The sequence below is a fragment of the Cetorhinus maximus genome, chromosome 20, assembly GCF_964194155.1.
Source record: "Cetorhinus maximus chromosome 20, sCetMax3.hap1.1, whole genome shotgun sequence".
Taxonomy (NCBI): domain Eukaryota; kingdom Metazoa; phylum Chordata; class Chondrichthyes; order Lamniformes; family Cetorhinidae; genus Cetorhinus; species Cetorhinus maximus.
The window spans coordinates 21,726,445-21,750,865 of record NC_135898.1 but is presented as its reverse complement, the minus strand read 5'-3'; the positions used below and the strand labels follow the sequence as shown (position 1 = coordinate 21,750,865).

At 45.5% G+C, this 24,421-nt stretch overlaps 1 protein-coding gene across 1 annotated transcript in view; it reads left to right on the top strand.

The window, feature by feature from the left end:
- Positions 1-24,421, top strand: part of LOC144694934 (STE20-like serine/threonine-protein kinase) — a 48,389-nt gene that overhangs the window by 15,628 nt on the left and 8,340 nt on the right. Inside the window, exons 2-16 of the mRNA XM_078565720.1 lie at positions 1,980-2,144; positions 2,903-2,951; positions 4,014-4,163; positions 7,090-7,162; positions 10,078-10,272; positions 10,950-11,031; positions 11,257-11,367; positions 12,645-14,582; positions 15,795-16,016; positions 16,143-16,169; positions 17,316-17,446; positions 17,944-18,067; positions 19,836-20,012; positions 21,536-21,665; positions 22,342-22,466. Of these exons, the coding sequence (XP_078421846.1) occupies positions 1,980-2,144; positions 2,903-2,951; positions 4,014-4,163; positions 7,090-7,162; positions 10,078-10,272; positions 10,950-11,031; positions 11,257-11,367; positions 12,645-14,582; positions 15,795-16,016; positions 16,143-16,169; positions 17,316-17,446; positions 17,944-18,067; positions 19,836-20,012; positions 21,536-21,665; positions 22,342-22,466 (3,699 nt within the window). The remainder of the gene's footprint in view (positions 1-1,979; positions 2,145-2,902; positions 2,952-4,013; positions 4,164-7,089; positions 7,163-10,077; positions 10,273-10,949; positions 11,032-11,256; positions 11,368-12,644; positions 14,583-15,794; positions 16,017-16,142; positions 16,170-17,315; positions 17,447-17,943; positions 18,068-19,835; positions 20,013-21,535; positions 21,666-22,341; positions 22,467-24,421) is intronic.

Here is a 24,421-nt window from a genome sequence, read left to right as displayed (position 1 = left end):
AAAAGATGTCATAAACAAAAGGTCAAAGGGTTGTTGATGGTGGTGATATTAGCTAAAGGAGGTGCTAATGGTGACATTAAGGGTAGAAAGAATGATGAGCAAATGACAGATGGCCCTAGTGGGGGTGGGGTGGGGGGGAGGGGAAGGTGTGGGAGAAAAGATCGAAATAGACTAAAAGGTGGGGATAAAACAATGAATAGAAATAAAATGAATAATAATAATAGAAATAGGTGGGAAAAAAATATATATAAAAATTAAAAAATAAATATTTGAAAAAAGGGGATCAAAAAGGGGGTGAGCATGAAGAAGAGAGTTCATAATCTGAAGTTGTTGAACTCAATGTTAAGTCCGGAAGGCTGTAAAGTGCCTGATTGCAATGGTCCAGTGAAGCCCAACGCAAACTGGAGGAACAGCACCTCATCTTCCGATTAGGCACTTTACAGCCTTCCGGACTTAACACTGAGTTCAACAACTTCCGATCATGAACTCTCTCCTCCATCCTCACCCCTTTCTGATCCCTTTTTTCAAATATTTATTTTTTAATTTTTATATCTATATTTCCCACCTATTTCTATTATTATTATTTTTAAAATTTATTTCCATTCAATGTTTTATCCCCACCTTTTAGCCTGTTTCTGTCTTTTTTCCCACACTGTCCCCTCCCCGCACCCCACCCCCACTAGAGCCTTCTGTCACTTGATCATTCTGCTTTCTACTCTTACTGGCTAAAGGAAGTGCTAATGGTGACATTATCACCACTATCAACACCCCTTCGACCTTTTGTTCATGACATCTTTCAAAATCCCTCCTTTACCTCCACCTAATGCTGGCCGCCTATCCAGCTTCACCTGTCCCACCCCCCTTTGAACAGTATAAATTTCATTACATTTTTACTTCTCTTTAGCTCTGAAGAAGTCATACGGACTCGAAACGTTAACTCTGTCTTTCTCTCCACAGATGCTGTCAGACCTGCTGAGTTTTTCCAGCAAATTTTGTTTTTGTTTCAGATTTCCAGCATCCGTAGCATTTTGCTTTTAACCTAACTAGGATCCTGGGTTTCATAAACTGAATACCAAAGCAGGGAAGTTGTGCAGAACCTATATAAAGTTCTGGTCACCACATTTTAGGAAGGATGTGAGGGTCATTGAGAGGGTGCGGAGGAGATTTACCCGAATGGTTCCAGGGATGAGGGGTTTTAGCTACAAGGTTGGATTGGTGAAGCTGGGGTTGTTCTCCTTGGAGCAAAGGAGATTGAGGGGAGATTTGATAGAGGTGGACAAGATTCTGACAGGTTTGGATAAGGTAGACAAAGAAAAGCTGTTCCTATTGGCTGACAGTACAAAGACTAGGGGGACACGGATTTAAGGTTTTGGGTGAGAGACACAGGGGGGTGTGAGGAAGAACTTTTTACACAGCGAGTGGGAATGAGCTGGAACTCGCTGCCCACGAGGGTGGGGGAAGCGGAGACAATGAATGATTTCAAAAGGGAATTGGATGGGCACCCGAGGGAAATAAACTCACAGGGCACAAGAGCAGAACACCTTTGGCGAATGATGGAATTTGCTTTGTACTGGCGTCAAAAATGTGTCCAATCTCAAAATTAGAGTTCAGTCATTTACAAAGTCATACAGGGGGTGGTGGAAACCTGGAATCCTGTCCCAAAAAGCTGTTGAGGACGCAGGGCGTCAGCTGAAAGGATAGATTTTTAATAGGAAGGATATCAAGATATCAAGGGGGTATGAAGCAAAAGTCAGAAGGACAGCAAGGCGGCGAGGGGGGGGGGGGTGCGTGGTGGGAAAGCTATGTACAAATGAGCACAAAATTGTCTTGTTTTTGACATGAAAGTTATAATTTTAAAAGGTAGTGTGATGCGAAGGCTCCTTTTGTACTCTTTGTACTCACATGAGAAGTGTTGGCTACATGCAGTGTTGCAGATGGCCTTGTGACGTTACTTATGATTTATTTTCCACTTTTTAAAGGCACAGAACAGGGAGACTGGGGACATTGCAGCTGCCAAGGTAATAGGTTCATTGGACGAGGAGGAGCTGGAAGATTACATGGTGGAAATTGAGATTCTGGCCTCGTGTGATCATCCCAACATTGTAAAACTCCTCGATGCTTTCTACTATGGAAACAGCCTTTGGGTGAGTCAGAAAGGAAGGGACGAAATACGTTTCCCAAAATAGAGAAACCCCAATATCCCAAACAGGTGTTATAAGTGAATGAAATATCCAAACACCAGTCCAATAGTGACTTACATTCTGCCATTATATTTCCCCATTTAATTCTGACTAGTAGGTATATGAATACTAAGGTGTTATCCCTTGTTTCTACCCTGGAACTGTACAGTGCAGAAGGAGGCTATTTGTCCCTTTGTTTCCTGCCAGCTCCTTGAAAGAGTGATTCAATCTGTCCTTAGCTCCTCTGCCCTTTCCCCATAAGCCTGTCAATTTTCCCTTCCAGTTATCTATCCAATTCCCTTTTGATATTTCTAACTGACTCTGTCTTGCTGTGGAATAATTAAGGCAGGGTTTTGTGCATGGTTCATTAGCTCCAGTGGATCAAGATGGCAGATCTCTGAAGCGTGGGTAATAAATGCCATAAAATTAGATAGAATCTACAACACAAAAACATTCAGCCTGATGGTCAATGCCAGTATTTAGACTCTGCACAAACTTCCCGTACTCTCATTGCCTTCTCCCCGTATCCCTCTATTTCCTTTGTCCGTGCATGCATTGGACCTCCCCTTAAGTGGTTCAATGCTAGCTGCTTCACCTATTCTGTGGTAAAGTGAGCTCCACATTTCTCACCATTCTCTGTCTGAAGTTTCCAAAACGTGCTTTGAAAATGCAGTGTCCTTGAGCATTCTGAGATCTTAAACCCCTCTCGGTTTCCTTTACAGATTCTCATTGAGTTTTGCCCTGGCGGCGCTGTCGATGCTATCATGTTGGGTAAGTGAAAATGCAGCCTGCTGAATTAATTTAAATCCACACCTCAAACGTTCCCCCTCTATCCCTAACTGCTGGGGCACAGTTCTATGGACTCTGGGCATTTGGTAAATGAACTGCAAAAAGTAGATCTGCCCAGTGGTGTAACTGACAATTCAATGGCCTGGGTGTTGTCTTGTCACCTGTCAGGGATGCCCGTTGGATTAACAATGCGTGAGTACTGCTCTTCTGTGTCGAGTACTAGCTATCAACTAGCCCTGCCCAATTGTCATTCTTCATATGTGAATAGGAATGTGGCAAAAGGGGTTCCCCATTTAATCCCTTGAGTCTGTTCGGTCACCATTCAATGGCTAAACTAAGGCTGAACTCTACAAACCTACCTTTGTCCCTTCAATCGACACCAATCGCAAATTTCAAATTGGCAATTGATCTAGCATTAATTGCTGTTTGTGGAAGAGAGTTCCAAACTTCCACCACCCTTCGTGTGTTGAAGTGTTTCCTAATTTCACTTCTGAAAGGTTTGACTCTAATTTTTAGACTGTGCCCCTTAGTCCTAGACTCCCCAGCCAGTGGAAATAGTTTCTCTCTATTTACGCTTTCTGTTCCCCTTAATGCCTCGAAATCTTTGATCAAATCACCCCTTAACCATCTAAATTCCAGAGAATAGTTTGTGCAATCCCTCCTTGTAATTTAACCCTTGGAATTTCAGGTATCAGTGCTTTCTCCAGTGAGTGTCCACAAGGCATTCAACCACTGGAGGCATTACAGGTGAGTTTAATGCTGTTGTCAGTCAGCACGTGCGCACGCGTACAGACACACACACAGCCTTAGACACAGGCATACACACGCACGCACACACATGCAGACATACACACACACACTCAGACACATATAATATATATATATCACACACTCAGACACATATGCACACACACACTCAGATACATATATACACACGCACTTAGACACACACACACACACCCACATGTTTATTTAATTAAGTCAATGAAATCAAAAATACATCAAGGCTGCCATTTATCTCACTGTGGTTTGGTTCTGTCACAGAACTGGAAAGAGGGTTGACAGAGCCACAGATTCGTGTTATTTGCAGACAGACACTCGAAGCACTCCACTACCTCCACAATAACAAGATCATCCACCGGGACCTGAAGGCTGGAAATATCCTTCTGACACTGGACGGAGACATTAAACTAGGTAAGAAAGAGGAGTCAGTTGCAGGACATGGGGGGAAGTAGAAACAGTGAGAGAGAAGAAAGTAAGAGTAAATAAGGGACAAATCTAATCCCAATGGTACGTCTTCACCATTTGCCTGATTTTTAAAAAATATATTCATTCATGGGATGTGGGCGTCGCTGGTTGGCCAGCATTTATTGCCCATTCCTAATTGCCCTTGTTCAGGAGGTACTTAAGAGTCAACCACATTGCTGTGGGTCTGGAGTCACATGTAGGCCAGACCAGGTAAGGACAGCAGATTTCCTTCCTTAAAGGACATTAGTGAACCAGATGGGTTTTTACAACGATCGACAATAGTTTCATGGTCATCATTAGACCTTTAGTTCCAGATTTGTTATTGAATTCAAATTCTACCATCTGTCGTGGCAGGATTCGAACCTAGGTCCCTAGAGCTTTTTCCTGGGTCTCTGGATTACTAGTCCAGCGACAATACCACTGTGCCATCGCCTCCCTTTTGTTATCCCTTAACACAGTATTTATTATTGGCTTAAATCGCCGATTTAAGTTCAAGTTGAGTTGCATACCCATGTTGTCAGGATATGGTAAAAAGGTTCATATAGCAGCAGCTACATGTTAAATGGATCCAAGCCAGATTGCGAAGTATGAAACTAGACACAGATCCTTTTCTTGATAGTAGGTTTAATCACAGAACTCAGCATTACATACTCTGCCTCCTACCTACCAACACCCCAGTGTCCTAGCAGTGCCTTTTTATATGTACTCAAGAAACTTAATTAATCAATACCCGCTCCCTATTTATCCTTAATTTAACCATACAATTTACGTAACATTAACACTACACGCTAAACATTGGAAAGTCCAGAGGAAGTTCTTCAATCAAAGGTTGTGAATTGGCTTCAAATGAAGGCCATTAAAGTAGATAAAGGCTATCTGTAGAACAGTCTGGGGATAAATGCCTCATTCTGCTGGGATTACCACAGCAGCAGCACTTCCTAGCATTCCTCATTGCATAGCAAGACACAGCTCGCAGTGCTGCCCTGACAATAGCCCACCTCCCGCAGAGTGAGATACAGGTCCCAGTGCTGCTCTGACAGTAGCCCCGCCCACAGAGCGAGATACAGGCCCCAGTGCTGCTCCGACAGTAGTCCCGCCCACAGAGCGAGATACAGGTCCCAGTGCTGCTCCGACAGTAGTCCCGCCCACAGAGCGAGATACAGGTCCCAGTGCTGCTCCAATAGTAGCCCCGCCCACAGAGCGAGATACAGGTCCCAGTGCTGCTCTGACAGTAGCCCCGCCCACAGAGCGAGATACAGGTCCCAGTGCTGCTCTGACAGTAGCCCCGCCCACAGAGCGAGATACAGGTCCCAGTACTGCTCTGACAGTAGCCCCGCCCACAGAGCGAGATACAGGTCCCAGTGCTGCTCTGACAGTAGCCCCGCCCACAGCGAGATACAGGTCCCAGTGCTGCTCTGACAGTAGCCCCGCCCACAGAGCGAGATACAGGTCCCAGTGCTGCTCTGACAGTAGCCCCGCCCACAGCGAGATACAGGTCCCAGTGCTGCTCTGACAGTAGCCCCCCTCCTGCAGAGCAAGATACAGGTCCCAGTGCTGCTCTGACAGTAGCCCCCCTCCTGCAGAGCAAGATACAGGTCCCAGTGCTGCTCTGACAGTAGGCCCTGCCCACAGAGCAAGATACAGGTCCCAGTGCTGCTCTGACAGTAGGCCCTGCCCACAGAGCGAGATACAGGTCCCAGTGCTGCTCTGACAGTAGGCCCTCCAGCAGAGTGACAGGCTGGTTGAGGAGGCAGCTGATTGTGATCCTGGGGTCAGAAGGGATTGAGACACATGGTGAGATGATGGATTTGGCCGCTCAGAAAATGTAGATCTAGACATAATCCAGTCATTCGGGTTAACTTGCCTGAGTCTGGATGTTGTCAGAAAACACCACGGAATTCTACTATCTCTATCTTTAAAACGTGTAATTACATCCTTGCAACGTTAAGCCATTATCCACGTGTTCTAACTATACCTGGGTAACCTCCCTTTAATGTGCCTGAGCAACCGCGTCTGTCTCTTTTCATTGCACTCACTCACTCATGAGAAACACCGAGTGTCAGTTATAACATTGTTTCTTATCTCTCCCCAGTACATCCATAACACAAACCTATTAGTACCGCTGCTTCCCTACAGTACCCTTGATCTTTTTTCTCATTAATCCTTGGGATGTGGGCGTTGCTGGCTAGGCCAGCATTCATTGCCCATCCCTCATTGCCCTTGAGCAGACTGAGTTACTATACTTCTGTATTTCTTATCTTATTTCAATCTCAGCTCACCCACTGCTGAAATCCTCATTCCTGCCTTCGTTACCTCTAGACTTGACGATTCCAACACACTCCTGGCTGGTTTCCCACGTTCTACCCTCCGTGAACTTGAGCTCATCCAAAACTCTGCTGCCCGTGTCTTAACTCGCACGAGGTCCCGTTCCCCTGTCACCCCGCTGTGCTCGCTGACCTACACTGGCTGCCGGTCAAGCAGCGTCTTGATTTTAAAATTTTCACCCTTGTTTTCAAATCTCTCCATGGCCTCGCCCTCTCCCTATCTCTCGAATCTCATCCTGCCTTCATAGCCCCTCCGCGATATCTGCGCTCCTCTAATTCCAGCCTCTCATGCATCCCTGAGTTTCGACGTAATGTTCCAGAGGTGGAAGTTACAGAAGCTATAGACCTGTCTGTACATTTTTCTCTTCAGTCCGAGTACCTGTGTGGTCAAGGCTGCACCAGATGCATCCAGAATGTGGTTAACTAGAGAACATATGAAGACAAAAACATTTAATATTCAGTTCGTAACTTCTTGCCAGTTGAAGGTCTGTTGTTAATCACAGATAACAACATGAATTTTACTATTAATTCATTTTCCTCTCTTTTAGCTGATTTTGGAGTATCTGCACAGAATGCTCACACCATCCAACGGAGAGCATCATTCATCGGGACACCCTATTGGTAGGTATGGCTCATTTTCTGGAAAGAATGACGTATATCTTTCTTCTCTTCTTTAAAACTTTCTGTATTGCTGAAAAGAGAGACATGTTGCCAAAGACTTTGGTCTTGCACTCATCAGGACAAACACAAGAATGCCAAATTTCAAACGATCACAACAATTTATACTGCAGGAGAAAAGGGTGCTGATTGGTTGGCAGGTTAGCTCTAATTGGCCAAGGAGTTGCCATGGCGAAAGTAATGGAAAACTGTAGGCTCCCCAAGCTCCCAGATAATTTAAAAAAGGCACAAGGCTTGAACATATTTCTTCTGTTAGCAGAGAACGGGTTCCTGTATATGTATGTCGTTTCTAGCAAGTATAAATGAGCCATGTTATGTGCTCGACTGATTTTGGTTGTTAGTTAGCTAATAGCGCACTCAGAATTGTTTGGTAAGTGCCGTCCAATCGCAGAATCACACCTAACAGTAGATGTTTTTAGGTTTGAGTTTTGCAAGTGCGGTCTGGTTGAAGACAGCCTGTGCTCTGCCTATTACGAGCAACCGAAGGAACGTGCCATTTGATTTGAACAATAGGTTAAGTAAACCATTTCATGCTGCTACTGTGCATTAGCTACCCGAGTGGTATTTTCCATTACCAGGATGCTGCTGTCAGTCCAAAAAGATGTTCTGTCTACTGCACAATTGAGCAATGTCATGTATGAATTTCAGTGCTGGTGCAATGCCAAGTACATAGGCCATATGTCCCAACGATACACTGATCTTTCTCCTGAAGAGGTTGGGCTTCCCTGGGATACAGTCTATTCCTGGTGATCCTGCATTGTTAACCTCAATACTCAGAGTCAGCGGGCACTTTGACTGTTGAGGGCATCACAGCCTGCCACTTTTCAGCGGGGTCGCGGGTTCGAAACATGGGATACAGATGTTTGTAGCCATCATCCTAGCTGTGAATATTTACCTCTGTGTGTAGACTGGGCATCAGAGTTGAGACCTTGCCAACCTGCATAGCCCAATCACTTCCCCAGCTTGTTCCGTACCCTGGTAAGAAGTCAGCTTGGAGCCGTGCTCAATGGGTAGCACTCTTGCCACTTAAGTCAGAAGGTTGTGAGTTCGAGACCCACCCCAGAGACCCGAGCACAAAAATCCGGTCTGCCACTCCAGTGCAGTACCGAGGGAGTACTGCACTGTTGGAGGTGCCATCTTTCACATGAGACGTTAAATTGTGGCCTCGTGCTCTCTTGGGTAGGCCTAAAAGCTCCTATGGTGGTATTATGACGAAAAGGTTCGCTCAGAACTTGCCAGTATTTATTCCCCACCAACACTGCAACAACGGATTATCTGGTTGTTATCACATGACAGTTCATGGGAGCTTGCTGCGCACAAATTGGTTGTGAAACACTTCGGGACTTCTAAGGTTGTAAGTACAAGTTTATATTATTAGACATCTTTTAGTGCTGATTTTCAGCTGGTCAGCAGAAGTAAGTTATACTGTCTCCGTGACAAGACCTATTCCGATTTTTCACTACTCCTACTCCATGTCAGTAGGTCCCTCCTCCCAGCAGTGAGCTTCAAAGCAGCATGCCAACAGGTCAGGGAATTGAACCCCTCCTGATATCCCAGGCTTTTCCAGGTCTGGTGAGAGCTCCCAACACACCGCTGCCTTCATCTATCATAATAATAGGCGGCTTTTGCCTGTCCGGACTGCTTTGATGGGTCAGTTTAAGGGGCGCGTGTGTTGGTGGGTTTATTTGGTGGGCCGTGCCCTGGCACATGCGGAGGGGCATGGGGTTCGCAGAGGACTGGAGCACGTGACATATGCGCAGCTGCCAACAGTTGGGTTAAGGGTTGGTGGAGAACGAAACAGCAGAAGTTAAAGGGAGCCCAACAACAGAGTTACCCGAGCTGGAGAGATTGTTTCAGATGTCAAGTCGGGTGGGAGGGATGGGGATGGCGTGGAGGGGAGGGAATGGCATGGGAGGTGGGGATGAGATAATGGAATTAGTTGGGGTTAAATCTGGCAAAAGGGAGGGAACAATTATTGAGCAAAACTTCTGAATCCAAAGGCTATTCTTTGTGCTAAAAGTGAAGATGTGCTAGGTTTGAATGAAAAGGTTTTTGAAAAGCTCTCAGGTGGATTAAAAGGATACATCAGCATTGATTCTAGATGAAGAGGATGATAACAGTCTGTTCTCTCCAGAGCTTTTACACAGTCTAACTCCAATGGGCACTGCACAAACTCAAGGAAAGGGCAGATATAATGTTGCTACGAAATGTGAATCTGAAATAAGGACTTTGTCATGAAACATGATTGATAGTTAGGAAGCTGTTTTCTTCGATACTGACATTATACCAGGCAGGTTCCAAGGAAATAGAATGTTTAAATCTCAAATAACATTGAGCCCATCAGATTAAAACCTGCCTTTTCTACTCAGGAGAAAACAGTTCCTCATTAGACTTTCCAATTCTATGACTATAAACAAGTCACAAGCCAGACTTTTGACTAATTTGTATTTATAATCCTCGGCCTGTTTTTAGACAGTTTTATGCGGCTTCTTCCGGAGTCAGAACCTTTGCTTCTGTTGGTGAAAGAAATCCTGTGTATAAAGAAGCACTGATACAATAAAGGGACTGATTTGACCGCGTATGTTTTGGGGCTCACTGCTAGTATTTGTTATTCCACTATTGGTTTATACATTCAAAACCCTAAACGAAGATTAAGCTGAGATTGCAGGGATTTGCTGCTTATTTGTGAGTTGTATTTAGTTCACTATTTGTGACCTCCTTAGGTTTTTAGCACTGCTGCAGTAACAAAGAACTCGGGGGACTTTGCACAAAATTTGATATTGCTCTTGACTGAACAGGCCAGCATTGATGAACGTCAGCAGCACTATGTCCTCTCAGTTTGTCTTCCTCTCGTTTAGGATGGCTCCAGAGGTTGTCCAGTGTGAAACTTCAAAAGATGCACCCTACGACCACAAGGCTGACGTCTGGTCTCTTGGAATCACGCTGATTGAGCTGGCCGAGATGGAACCTCCGCACCACGAACTCAACCCAATGAGGGTCCTCCTGAAGATCACAAAGGCACCCCCTCCGACTCTCTCCCACCCTTCCCAATGGTACTCCTTGCTGTGTATTGATGAGGCGCTGGGCTGTGGGAAGGCAGGACCTTGGGTCTTCCCAAGCTGAAAAGGGGAAAGCAATTATTTTATCTATCTTATTAAATTAATTCTATCCATTTGATAAAACCCAAAAGGTTCTTTGGAGACAGAGGTGGTTAACTTTGACTTTGTGTGAAGGGTTGAGAACGACTCACTTTGAAGCCAACCCGCACTTTCTATATGAAGCAATAACAAACACAGGTTGCATTTATGTAGTGCCTTTAATGAACAGGACTTGGTGTGAGTTAAGACACAGGCAGTAGAGTTTTGGATGGTCTCAAGTTTATGGAGGGTAGAATGTGGAAGACCAGCCAGGAGTGTGTCGGAATAATCAGGTCTAGAGGTGACGAAGGCAGGGATGAGGGTTTTGGTGGCAGATGAGCTGAGACAGGGATGAAGTTGGGCCATGTTAAGGAGGTGGAAACAGGCAGTCCTAGTGATGGTGCGAACATGAGGTCAGAAGCTCATTTTGAGGTCAAATGTCACCAAGATTGCAAACAGACTGCCTTAACCTCAGACTGTTGGCAATTGGAGAGACGGAGTCGGCAGCGAGAGAACGGAGTTAAGGGCGGGAATGGGGGAAAAAATGGCTTCAGTCTTCCCGATAACAAATACCTCGATTATTGAATTCACAGGTCACCAGATTTTAAAGATTTCTTACGAAAAGCTTTGGAAAAAAACGTAGATGCTCGATGGTGCGTAAAGCAGCTTCTCCAGGTGATTATTTTATTCCCATTTCCTCTCAGTTAAATCTTCTGACAAGAAGTGCCATGTATTGAAGTCCCAAGGTCGTGCAACTCGCTGAGATTGACACACATGCCAAGGCTTTTATTTTTTTAATAATGGTCGAGGGTTCAAATGCAGGGCTGCGAGATGTTTTTGCCGATAACTGTTTGCCGTGCCTCAGTCTTGTGCCCGATTAACACCTCTGCTTTCTCTCAGCACCCATTCGTTACTGCGGTGGCAAGCAACAAGCCAATCAGAGAGCTGATTGCTGAAGCCAAGGCCGAAGTGATGGAGGAGATTGAAGAAGGCAAGGAGGGTGAAATGGAGGTACTGCTGTTGATGAGTAGCCGTTGTTAAATACAGCATAACATAAGAAATAGGAGCAGGACAAGACCATGCGGCCTACCAAGCCTGCAAGCTCATTGGATCTAATCCTGGCTGATCTTCAACCTCAACTCCACTTTTCCGTTCACTCCCCATATCCCTTGATTCCCTGAGAGACCAAAAACCTGTCTGTCCCAGCCTTAAACATATTCAATGATGGAGCATCCACAACCCTCTGGGGTAGAGAATTCCAAAGACCCACAACCCCCTGAGTGAAGAAATTTCTCCTCATCTCAGTCCTAAACGATCGGCCCCTAATCCTGAGCCTGTGCCCCCGTGTTCTAGATTCCCCAGCCAGGGGAAATGACACCTCAGTGTCTACCCTGTCAAACCCCTTCAAGAAGCCTTTACGCTTCAATGAGATCACCTTTCGCTCTTCTAAACTCCAGAGACTATAGACCCAGAGTCAGCCTCTCCTCATAGGACAAGCCTCTCATCACACAGGCCAGTCTACCGAGCCTTCACTGTACTGCCTGCAAGCCAAGTATATCTTTCCTTAAGTTTGGAGGCCAAAGCTGTGCACATACTCCCAGATGTGGTCTCACCAACGTCCTGTACAATTGTAGCATGACTTCTTTATTCTTGTACTCCAACCCCCTTTCAATAAAGGCCGTTTTCTTTCCTAATTGCTTGCTCTAAAGTCACTGCTTGTCAAGTTGCCTGCACGGCCTTCAATCGAAAAGTAGCTTTGTTTTTATTGTCTTTTCCCCAGCTTCTTAAAGCCTTAACAACCCGAGAAAGCACTCGTTCTCATGTTTCTGCGCTGCTTGACACCTGTATGCTAAGAGGTGTCCAAGAGCAGCCATTGCTAAGACCTGCTCTTGTTACCTCCCTCGCTGTGAGCGAGGGTCAGGCTCCCATTCTGAGTCTTACACTGAGACCTTGCTGTGAAGAGGAGCTCAACGCAAGGGCAAAGCACAGCCACAAAGTGCACCTCCAACAAAAGCCATCCACTTCAGTGAGTTCAGCGTAGGGTTATCATGAATTCACTGCACGGGTAGTCGATTAAATATTTTTTTTTTGTTTTATTCATAAAAACAGAAACCCTAAGTTTGAAACCCATTAGCATTGGAAGTCTTGCTATCATGATTAAAATAAGGCTCTAATAAACAATGCCCATCGATGCCGCCGTCTTTCATTTTCTGATGGGCATACTGTGCTTTTTTGGCAATTTCAGTTCCAGTTCTTCAAGTCATACACTGTTTATCTTCTCCTGCCAGGCTCTCGCATACCAGCCGTGTTCCGTTAGTGGGCTCAACACAGAGGAGGAACAGCCAATGAACATCACCGAGGCTTCTCTGGAGGAAGAGTCAGTAAGCGAAGGGCTGGTTGATGACGGTCGTGCTGTTAACTCAATTTTGAGCAGCACCGAGAACGACAAAGCCAGCACTAGCGAATCAATGGAGCACTTGGCCAATAGCAAGGAGGTGCACACGATTATAGGCACACATGAAACATCAGAAAATGAGGGACTGACAGTGGTCGATGGCTTCCCTGATGAGGCTGATATGGGAAGTGCTGAAGAAATGCACTTGGAGGTCCCGGTCGCAAGATCTAATCTCGTCGACATTAATCAAGATGGTGAGCTCCTGATAAGTCCACAAGGTTCAACGGAATTGCAAGTGAAGATAAACAATGCTATCCTAAGTGAGACAGGACAAGAGTGTGATAAACCAAGTAATAGCATTGAAGAATCTGAGCCTGTGAACGACAAAGAATTGGGAACTGATTTTGAAGAGCTGACACACTCAGGAATTGAAGACTCTAGTTGTGCAGCACCCAAAGTGGAACGGGACAATGGAGAGTCGAGACTGAGCAATGAGGACTTAAGGATAGAATCCACTGGCCCGTCACCTTCAGGGGGAGAGGATTCAGCAGAGTCACCTGGACTATTACTTGGAAAGACAGAAAATGAGGTGTTCAGGATTTTGGAAAACCCATTGACAGAAACCACAGGATCAGTGGAAGATTCTGCAGTGGCAGAAATAAATATGGTGGCTCCAGAGGGGAGTCCATCGGGAGCACTACCTGTTGAAATATTTGAAGATACTAACATGGAGTCAACACAGGAAGGGACTGCCATTCTTTCTCTTGGACCTGGGAAAGCTGAAACTGTAGTGTCAGATCACAATGCTTGTGACAGAGAATGTGAAACCTTTACAGATGCCAAAATAATAGCAGTTGTCCAAGATTTCCAAATCAGCAGTCAGGATCTAAAGGAAGAAAAGTTAATTTCTCCCACTCAGCCAACTGAAAATAGTGGTCGACATCAGAAAGATGTTCTACAGCTATCCGAAAATATTGTAAGGACTGATGGAGACACTCAGCTATTACCATCTGTGTGTGTAGAGCCTGCAGCTGGCCGAGTGGAAGAGACAAAGGAAGAGGAATCTGATTCGGAGAACGCAAATAATGAAACGCCCGATTCCACATTGGAGCAGTCAGACAACATTGTTGGGAAACTGGTTTCAGAAGTAATGCACAGAAGTAGCAGCGAAGGCTCGATTGAATCTCTTCAGTGTGAAGAGGCAGCAGGTCATTTGATGAAGATTCCAGAACTGATCAAGTCTTCAATCGAGAGGATGGGGGCTGCACACGGAAATGAGGAAACCATCAGGATGGAAGAGCCTAAGCTTTTGGAGTTTGAAGAAACCATGATGCAACGAACTGTAACAACGGCGGACGATGCTCAATCTGTCAACAAGGAAACCGCAGAGCCGGGACTTGACGATTTAACTGAAGCTGAGGAAGGTGGATCCAACTGGGGTGATGATGTTGCCATAGTAACCTGCATTGTAAACGAACTGATCGACCTGGTAGTGGCCAATGAACGGGAAGAGGAGGTGAGCGACTCACAAGAGACTGAGCAAGAAATCACACCATGCCTTCTGAAAGATGCAGGTTCCCTCAGCGGAGAAGGTTTCGTCGAAGAGGTCAACGGTTCCGATGGAGGGATGAACCCTTCAAAAGAATCTGCTGAGAGAGAACAGGAGGAAGAACGTGTGAACAATCACGCGGCGGAGGAAGAATCATGTGACCGCCTGAGAGAACAGGAGAAGCACGAGCAAAGAGGACAGATTGAGGTCAACGACGCCCCACCTGCCGAAGACCCTTCACGTAACCAGAAAAATCAAACCTCTCCAAATCCCCTGACGAAGGTAGAGTTTACAAATTAGTGGAAAGGATAAGGCTGACCGGGGGTTGATCGCATTGGTTTGAGTAAAAATAAATTTGCATTTCTAGAGCACCTTTTAGGATCTCAGGACATGCCAAAGCACTTTACAGTCAATGAAGTACTTTTCAAGTGTAGTCACTGTTGTAATGTAGGAAATGCAGCAGCCTATTTTTGCACAGCAAGATTCCGCAAACACCAATGAGGCAGGAAGTCATTTAATAAAGATTCCTGAACTGATAAATCGAGAGGATGGAGGTTGCACATATAATCTGTTTTTGTGATGTTGGTTAAGGGATAAATATTGGACAGGACACGGGGGAGAGCTCCCTTGCTGGCTTCTTTGAAATAGTGACATGGGATCGTTTACATCTATCAGAGTGGACAGATGGGACTTCAGGCTATTACCTCATCTGAACAGACGGTACCTCCAACATTGCAGCACTCCCTCACTACTGCACTGGTAGTGTCAGTCTTGATTTTTGTGCTCAGGTGTCTGGAGTGGGACTGAAACCCACAATCTGCTAACTCAGCGGTGAGAGTGCGACCCATTGAGACACACGTGATCCAGTTGTGCACAAATTCACTACCATGTTTCCTACGTGACAACAGTGACTATACTTCGAAAAATATTTTTCATTGGCTGTAAGACACTTTGAGCCATCCATGAATACCACTATGTACATACAAGTCTTTCTTTCTGTCTGTCTTTATTTCTGCCTTTCTGTCTGTCTCTGTTTCTCCCCCCCTCTCTTTTCTCCCCCCCCTCTCTTTTCTCCCCCCCTCTCTTTTCTCCCCCCCTCTCTTTTCTCCCCCCCTCTCTTTTCTCCCCCCCTCTCTTTTCTCCCCCCCTCTCTTTTCTCCCCCCCTCTCTTTTCTCCCCCCCTCTCTTTTCTCCCCCCCTCTCTTATCTCCCCCCCCTCTCTTTTCTCCCCTCCCCCTCTCTTTTCTCTCCCCCCCTCTCTTTTCCCCCCTCTTTCTACCATCTTTCATCTCATTTCAGCCGTGACAGCAGCGAAATCATAATCCTTGGCCTTTTCCCCTCATCAATGGGATGGGAAGTCTTGGAGCAACCATTGCAGGAGTCAGTTTCTCCTCCATCCATGGCTGGATGTTGGGTTTAGACATGAGGGAACTAACGAGTGTCAAAGGGGGAAAATGTGCAACAAAAATAATCCTGTTCTTTCATTTCTTTAAGGTTCTCGAACCAGCGGTTTCCAAGGAAACTGATAGATTGGAGGCAAATGGCTTCACCATTGTGGTGGGAGAGACACAACATCTTTCTACTGCAAGTCCTGCTTTGGTTGAACATTCACAGCAGAGTGCGACTGGGGAGAGGAGAGTTTCCTACCTATGTGGCATTGAGGAGCTTGAATCAAATAGATCCCCCGCTTGCACTAATGATGTATTTTATAAACAGGTAACTCAATTTAACAACGTTCTCCATTCCATTTTTAATTTTTGCCATCTTGCATTCCTTATTTTTTTCTGCTATTTTTGCAACAATCTCAATGCCTGTCCATTTCTTCTTTGTCTCTCTTTCCAGAGGCAGTTTGACGAGTTTGAGGAAGAAGTGAGTAATTTTTTCCCCTGAATTGTTCGAATGTTTTCATCTCCCGCACGGCATGGATGTTTGCGGAACACTCACTATGTTTCTCAGTGATGTCCAGTGTAACACGTTGCAGCAAGCCCAGGACCCAATGGTCCACCAGACATGAAGACCAGAGTTTTAATAGTTTAAAGAGCTTTTATTCACCCACGGCAACTAAATCTTTAATTGCAGTGATGAACAAAACCAAGACGGGTGTTCTTTTCTTGTGTTCTCTCTCAGCTCCTCAACACTCAGCTCTCCAAACTCCCCAACTCTCCAGACTCACCAAACTCTCTGAAACTCCCCAAACCTCCCCAACTCCCCGGCTCTCCAAACTCCCCAACCCTCCAATCTCCTCGCCTCAACAAAATTATTTCCGTCCCTTTATCCTTACAGGCTGTCAGTCATTCCAGGTCAAAGGCAAATAAGGTCAGTGATTTCTTAAAGCCGTACTACCTTGCCTTGGTCAATCCTACATTTTATAATGTTGCATCCCTGTCGTGGATACTGAGCTCTCAAAAAGGCACGGCCTCACATATCATTCTTCTCTCATTCTGTTATTCTGTAAGAAGAATACTTGATGCATATCACATTTGGAGACACTTATATAGCCACATTAGTAAAAAGTGCAATCCCATTGCACCAGCCCTTCCAAACCTGCAACCTCTACCACCTAGAAGGACAAGGGCAGCAAACACATGGGAATACCACCACCTGGAAGTTCCCCTCCAAACCACTCACCATCCTGACATGGAAATGTATAGCCGTTCCTTCACTGTCACTGGGTCAAAATCCTGAACTTCCACCCTAACAGCACTGTGGGTGTATCTACACCACATGGACTTCAGCGGTTAAGGCGGCAGTTCACCACCATTTTCTCAAGGCCAATTAGGGATGGGCAATAAATGCTGACCTAGCCAGTGATGCCCACACCCCATGAAAGAATAAATAAAAAAAAGCAGCCACCACCGCTCAAGCTGGAATGAGGTATGAGGGAGAGGTGCTGGTGGCCCATCAGAGTGGAAAAGACACTAATTAACTCCTGTAATAATTTGGAAAATTGTCACGATCCCAGAAGAGTAAGTGAGTGTCGCACAGAGTTTATAAAAATACTGGCCTTTGTTCCAGGATAGACCCACCCTGCGGAAGACATTAAAGAAAACCCGAAAATTTGTGGTGGATGGTGTGGAAGTGAGCGTCACGACATCGAAAGTGGTCAGCGAAGACAATAAGAAGGACCAAGATATGCGGTCGGCCAGGTGAGAAAAAAACTGCAGTCCAAATTTCAGCCCCTTCATCTAGACTAGAAGGTAGCCCCCCCCCACCCACCCACTACCGACCCCTCTTTCAACCAGTGACTTAGAATCATAAAATCCTACCGCACCCGGGGAGGCCATTCAGCCCATCACAAGTGAGCTCAGTTATTTAGCTCTCAGTCCAGTAGCCCATAGTCTAGTTTCATATTTAATTTAACAGAGGGCTTGAGGGGCTGAATGTGCTGTAAGTGTGCACTTCATGATGTGGAGATGTGAGATGTTGAGTTTATTTAGATTTTGATGAGAAAGCCAAAGTCAAAACTCTCCCTTCCTGCCTTCCATTGTGTTTGGGACTTGCCAACAGATGGCGATATACCGCCACCCTGCATCTCTCCCAGATGCACCACCCCACTGCCCCTCTACATCCCCCTAAGTGCAGGCCAGGTGTTTGTGTTGTGTAGCCATGCAAGAGCCTGAGCGAGCTGACTGATTTCTGACAGGCGCCAGGAGCTGCGGGAACTTCGACTCCTACAGAAGGAGGAGCAGCGACTGCAAAGCCAGCTTGACCTGAAGCTGCAGCAACAACGGGAGCAAATGATCCGGCAAATTGAGCAGGAAATGATGGTGAGTGGGGTAATGGGCTAAGGGCATGAAGCAATATGGGAACATGCTAGGTCAAAGTGGCTAGGACCATTTGCCCGTGTGGACGATGACCGCCAACAATGATGATTGGATCTAATAGCACATTTCATGTTGTAACCTCTGCACTTCCCTGGGCAGCTTAAGTCCCATCGCTATAAAGGGCCCCTCAAACGTGCAAAATCTTCCTCTCCTGAGCCTTTCCTCAGTCTCCCCTTGTTCCGACAATCTTCAAGGTCTTTAAGCCCAAACTTTGCATCATCGAACTGCTCAGTTTTCTTTATCTCAACGGCTTTCCCATTCTTTTCAATCTTCTTGGATCGAACTGATATCAACATTCTCACCCTTGTTTTCAGATCCTTCCATGGCCTTGCCCCCCACCCCACTATCTCTTAAATCTCCTCCAGCCCCCAAAACCCTCCAAGATCTCTGTGCTCCTCTTATCCTGCCCTCTTGAGCATCTCTGATTTTAATTGCTTGACCCATTGGTGGCCATGCCTTCAGCTGCCTGGGCACCAGGCTCTGGAATTCCCTCTACTCCTACACCTCTCCGCCCTCTCTACCTCACTCTGAGCCTTTAAGACATTCCTTAGAGCCCAGCTCTTTGACCAAGCTTTTGGTCATCTGACCTAATATCTCTTTACGTGGCTCAGTATCAAATTTTGTTTGATAATGTTCCTGTGAAGTGTCTTGAGACGTTTCATTAAGTTATTGTAGATTTCAGATTCTGCACTGTGAGACTCTGATGTGGCTGTTAAATGATCGAAGACACTGCAATGATAAATAGTTGGACCCATGCATATTGAATGCACCAGACATGGTTACAACTGGGAAATGTGTGAGGACCTGGCTGGTGCACTGCATTAAACACTCACCTTTCACCTCGATATTAAAATCCAACCCTACATCCAAATCGAGATCCCACTGGTCAAAAAACTACCCTTGATTCAACATGAAGTGCCAAAGTCACTTATATTATGCCCAGAGGTAATTAATGTGAGAAATGGAGAAATATGATAAACTCATGCAGCTGGGGACCTTGCTGTACCTGTCCTGGGAGTGTTTGATGAGGACAGTGCAGAGGGAGCTTTACTCTGTATCTAACCCTGTGTTGTACCTGTCCTGGGAGTGTTTGATGGGGACAGTGCAGAGGGAGCTTTGCTCTGTATCTAACCCCATACTGTCCCTGCCCAGGGAGTGTTTGATGGAGACAGCGTAGAGGGAGCTTTACTCTGTATCTAACTCCTTGCTGTACCTGCCCTGGGAGTGTTTGATGGGGACAGTGTAGAGGGAGCTTTACTCTGTATCTAACCCTGTGCTGTACCTGCCTGGGAGTGTTTGATGGGGACAGTGTGGAGGGAGCTTTACTCTGTATCTAACCCCATGCTGTACTTGCCCTGGGAGTGTTTGATGGGGACAGTGTAGAGGGTCCTTTACTAGAGGATGTTGTAGAGATAGGGAGGGACAAGGTAATGGATAATAATTTGAAAATGCCAGTTTCAGTGCCTGACATTGGGACAGGATGAGACCCACGCCGCTTTCACTGAGTCGACCTGTGTGTGAAAATGGTTAAGTGACTCGGGGCGGTGGGGGTTTGCTGGTGACATGTCTGGGACCATCCTGCAGACAGACTCAGTCCTTTGCAAGGGGAAAGAGAGGGATCGGAGGAATGATAGCATAGGAGGGGTGTTAGCGCATAGACCCTGTTCGAGTAACCTCCGCATAATTACCTGTATCGTTCACACCTGAATAGAACAAGAAGCAATATTATGACCAGGAGATTGAAAACCTGGAGCGGAACTACAGACACATTATTGATCGGCTAGAGCAAGACTACGCCAACCAACTGCGCGATGAGGCAAAACGCCTGAAGGCACAACAAGCAAAAGAGTTCGCGAAAAATCGTCAATCGTTGAACGACAAGAAGCAAGTAAGAGCTTCTTTATAATACAAACAGAAAGTGCTCGAAAAACTCAGCAGGTGTGGCAGCATCTGTGGAAAGAAAAAACAAGAGTTGACGTTCCGAGTGGAATATGACACATATATGTAGCAAGAGCTATCCAATTAGTCACATTCCCCTGCCCCTTCCCCATAACTTTCATTTTCAAGTATTGATGCGATTCCCTGCTGAAAGTTACCATTGAATCTGCTTCCACCCTTTACCCATTTCATTAAATAGTGCATTTTACACTGAAGTGAACAAATCTTTCTCCGCCCATGAAGTGTTTGAGGTTGGCTGTTGGTATGACCCCGGCTTCGAATGTTCCTTCTCCTCGCTCCCTCCCTGTCTGAGGCACATTGGCGTGAAATTTGGCAGCAGCCCAACACCCAAATCCATTGGCTATCAAATCCTCAGTCATAGTTAACAGTTGTTTCTGTCCAATGGAGTTTGTCCCTCACTGGGGCCTTGTTCTACGGCTCCGTTGATTTGCCAGACCTCCTGGAAACTGCTCCTGTTCGATTCAGATCAAGGGACACTGGATTTATTTGTCAGCTTGGTCTCCATCAGTGAGCACCTTTTATATAGCAGAATCGAAATTAAATATTGCAGGTCAGGGCTGTTTAGGGGCTTTTAGTTTTTGCCCTGCATCAACTGAGTGGAGACTGCCATAGCCTCCAGGTTAACAGCTGCTGTTCACGGCTGTAATTCAAGATCAGCTTTCCACTTTTGCAGCGCAGTGTTCTTCGAGAGCAAGGGTGTAACGTATGAACCCTCTCATGCTGAGCTCTGTGGGCTTTCTGCGTTACTATTTTCCTACATTACAGCACAAGAAATGGGAGTAGGAGTAGACCATTCGGCCCATCGAGCCTGCTCCACCATTCAATACCATCATGGCTGACCCTGGCCTTCAACTCCATTTTCCCACCCACTCCCCATGTCCCTTAATTCCCTGAGAGACCAAAAATCTGTCTATCCCAGCCTTTAATGTATTCAGTGATGAAGCATCCACAACCCTCTGGGATAGAGAATTCCAAAGATTCACAACCCTCTGAGTGGAGAAATTTCTCCTCATCTCAGTCCCAAATGATCAGTCCTGACCCCGAGACTGTGCCCATGTTCTAGATTCCCCCGACCAGGGTAAACAACCTTTCGGAGTCTACCTGCCAAATCCTTTCAGAGTTTTGTAGGTTTCAATCAAACCACCTCTCATTCTTCTTAAATCCAGAGAATATAGGCCCAGGCTACTCCACCTCTCACCATAGGACAACCCTCTCATTCCAAGGACCAATCCAGTGAACCTTGGCTGTGCCGCCTTCTAGTCAAGTATATCCTTCCTTAACTTCCTTATTCTTGTACTCAAATCCCTTTGCAATAAAGGCCAACATGCTATTTGCCTTCCTAACCAGTCACTGCATCTCAAAAAATTGACTTGATTGACTGTAAAGCATTCTGGGATGGCCTGAGGTCGTGAAAGGTGCTATTAAAATGCAGGGTCTTTCCTTATGGTGCAGGAACAAGAATTCATCCAAAGGCAACAACAGGAGCTGAACGAGGGTCTGCAAAAGATTGTTCAGGAGCGGAAGACAAAGATATCATCCACAGCTTCTGAGCGGTTGATGAAAGGGCAACAGCTCAAGAGAGGTGAGAAATCACACTGACAAAAGGTATTCAGATCACGCATCAATCCACATTAATCATCAGATGCTCCTGTGTCACCGCACAGCAACAACTTATATTTATATAGCAGCTTTAATGTAATAAAACGTTCGCAGGAGCATTTTAAAATAAAATTTGATACCGACTCATATAAGGAAATACTAGGTCAGATGACCAAAAGCTTGGTCAAAGACATAGATTATACAAGCATCTTAAAGGAAGAGAAAGAGAGAGAGATGGAGAAGAAGGGAATTCCAGAGCTTGGGGCCCAGGCAGCTGAAGACATGGCTGCCAATGATGGCGCGATTCAAATCGGGAATGCTCAAGAAGCCGGAATTGGAGGAACGCAGATACCTCAGAGGGATGTGGGGCTGGAGAAGTTTGGAGAGATAGGGAGGGAAGAGGCATTGAGGGATTTGAAAATAAGGATGAGGGTTTTAAAATTATGGCATTGCTTGACTGGGAACCTGATTCCATCTGCACTCGATGCCTGCACACATTCTTGGTCATTGTTAGTTCCGTGTTGCGGAGTCAAATCGTTGCATCCTTACTCATCGTTTTGTGAGCTTTTTCAACATGACATGTCCCCATCTGGCGAAGGCCCTTGTTTAACCGTCTGATTAGCTTGCATGTTGCCTCCTCCTCTGTGTCTCTACATTAGACCGTGAGTCGGTGGTCTGGGATGTGGAGCAGCGCCATCTGCAAGAGAAATATCATCTGTTCAAGCAGCAAGTGAAGGAACAGTGTTCGCTGCAGAGGCAACTGCTGTTGAAGCGACACGAGAAGGTGAGCGCGTGTAAACTTTACACAGAACTGCACGTGTGCCTGAGCTTGTGCAGCAGTGCATGTGTGTTTGTGTGTACCTGCACATGTTCATATCTCTCTGTGTCTGTTTGTATCCCACTGTGCATGTGGGTGATACAAAGGAGGAAGTGCTGGAAATATTCAGCAGGTCCAGCAGCGTCTGTAGCGAGAGAGAGAGAGAGACACAGAGTCAATATTTCAGCTCAATGACCTTTCATCAGAACTAGAAGGCTACTTAATAAGATAAGAGCCCATGGTGTTGGGAATACATTGGCATGGATAGAAGATTGACTAACTAATAGTAGACAGAGAGTTGGGATAAGGGGAGCATTTTCAGGATGGCAACCTGTAACTAGTGAAGTGCCACAGGGATCAGCGCTGGGGGCCACAATTATTTACAATATATATCAATGACTTGGATGAGAGAAGTGAATGTACTATCGCCAAGTTTGCAGATTACACAAAAATAGGTGGGAAGTCAAGTGGTGAGGATGACACAAGGAGTCTACAGAGAGATATAGACAAGTTAAGTGAGTGGGGAAAAAACTTGGCAGATAGAATACATTGTGGGAAAATGTAAGGTTATGCACTTTGACAGGAAGAATAGAAGAGCTGAATATTATTTAAATGGAGAAAGACTGCAGAAAACTGCAGCACAGAGGGATTTGGGGGTCCTCGTACATGAAGCCCAAAAAGCTAGCATACAGGTTCAGCAGGTAATAGGAAAGGCAAATGGAATGTTGGCCTTTATTTCAAAGAGAATGGAGCATAAAAATAAGGATGTCTTGCTAAAACTATACAAGGCACTAGTTAGACCACACCTAGAATACTGTGAACAGTTTTGGTCCTCTTATCTAAGGAAAGATATACTGGCATTGGAGGCAGTCCAGATAAGGTTCACGAGGTTGATCCTGGGTATGGAGGGATTTTCTTATGAGGACAGGTTCAGTAGGTTAGGCTTGTACTCATTGGAGTTTAAAAGAGTGAGAAGTGACCTTATTGAAACATATAAGATTCTTATGGGGCTTGACAGGGTAGATGCTGAGAGGCTGTTTCCCTTGTGGGAGAGTCTAGGACCAGACGGCATAATCTCAGAGTAAGGGGTCACCCATTTAAGACAGCGATGAGGGGGAATTTCTTCTCTCAGAGGGTAGTGAATCTGTGGAATTCTTTAACACAGAGGTTGGGTCATTAAGTATATTCAAGGCTGAGATAAACAGATTTTTAATCAGTAAGGGACTCGAGGATTATGGGGAAAAGGCAGGAAAGTGGAGTTGAGGATTATCAGATCAGCCATGATCTCATTGAATGGCAGAGCAGACTCGATGGGCCAAATGGCCTATTTCTACTCCTACATTTTATGGTCTTAAATTAGAGATTTAGCAGATTTTACAGGGTAAGAGGCAGGAAAGTTTAAATTACAAAAAGGGTTTTCAGCATTTCCATATATTATTTCGCATCTGCAGTATTTTTGCTTTTTTGTGTGGGTTGTGTGTGTGTGTATGTATGTGTTTCTGTGCGCATGCCTATATCTCAGCTACAGAGGAAAGGCTGCCTTATTAAGGAGTAAATCATATTAAAAGAAGCAAAGTAAAAGCTTGTAAAACAAAAGGTCCATCCACTATCGGGTTGTCAGGACTGGAGAATTGAGATAAAAACAAAAAACTGCGGATGCTGGAAATCCATAACAAAAACAGAATTACCTGGAAAAACTCAGCAGGTCTGGCAGCATCAGCGGAGAAGAAAAGAGTTGACGTTTCGAGTCCTCATGACCCTTCAACAGAACTGAGTAATATTAGGAGAGGGGTCCCCCACCGCCCCCAACCTTAAACCAGCTTATATTTCACCCCTCTCCTAATATTATTCAGTTCTGTTGAAGGGTCATGAGGACTCGAAACGTCAACTCTTTTCTTCTCCGCCGATGCTGCCAGACCTGC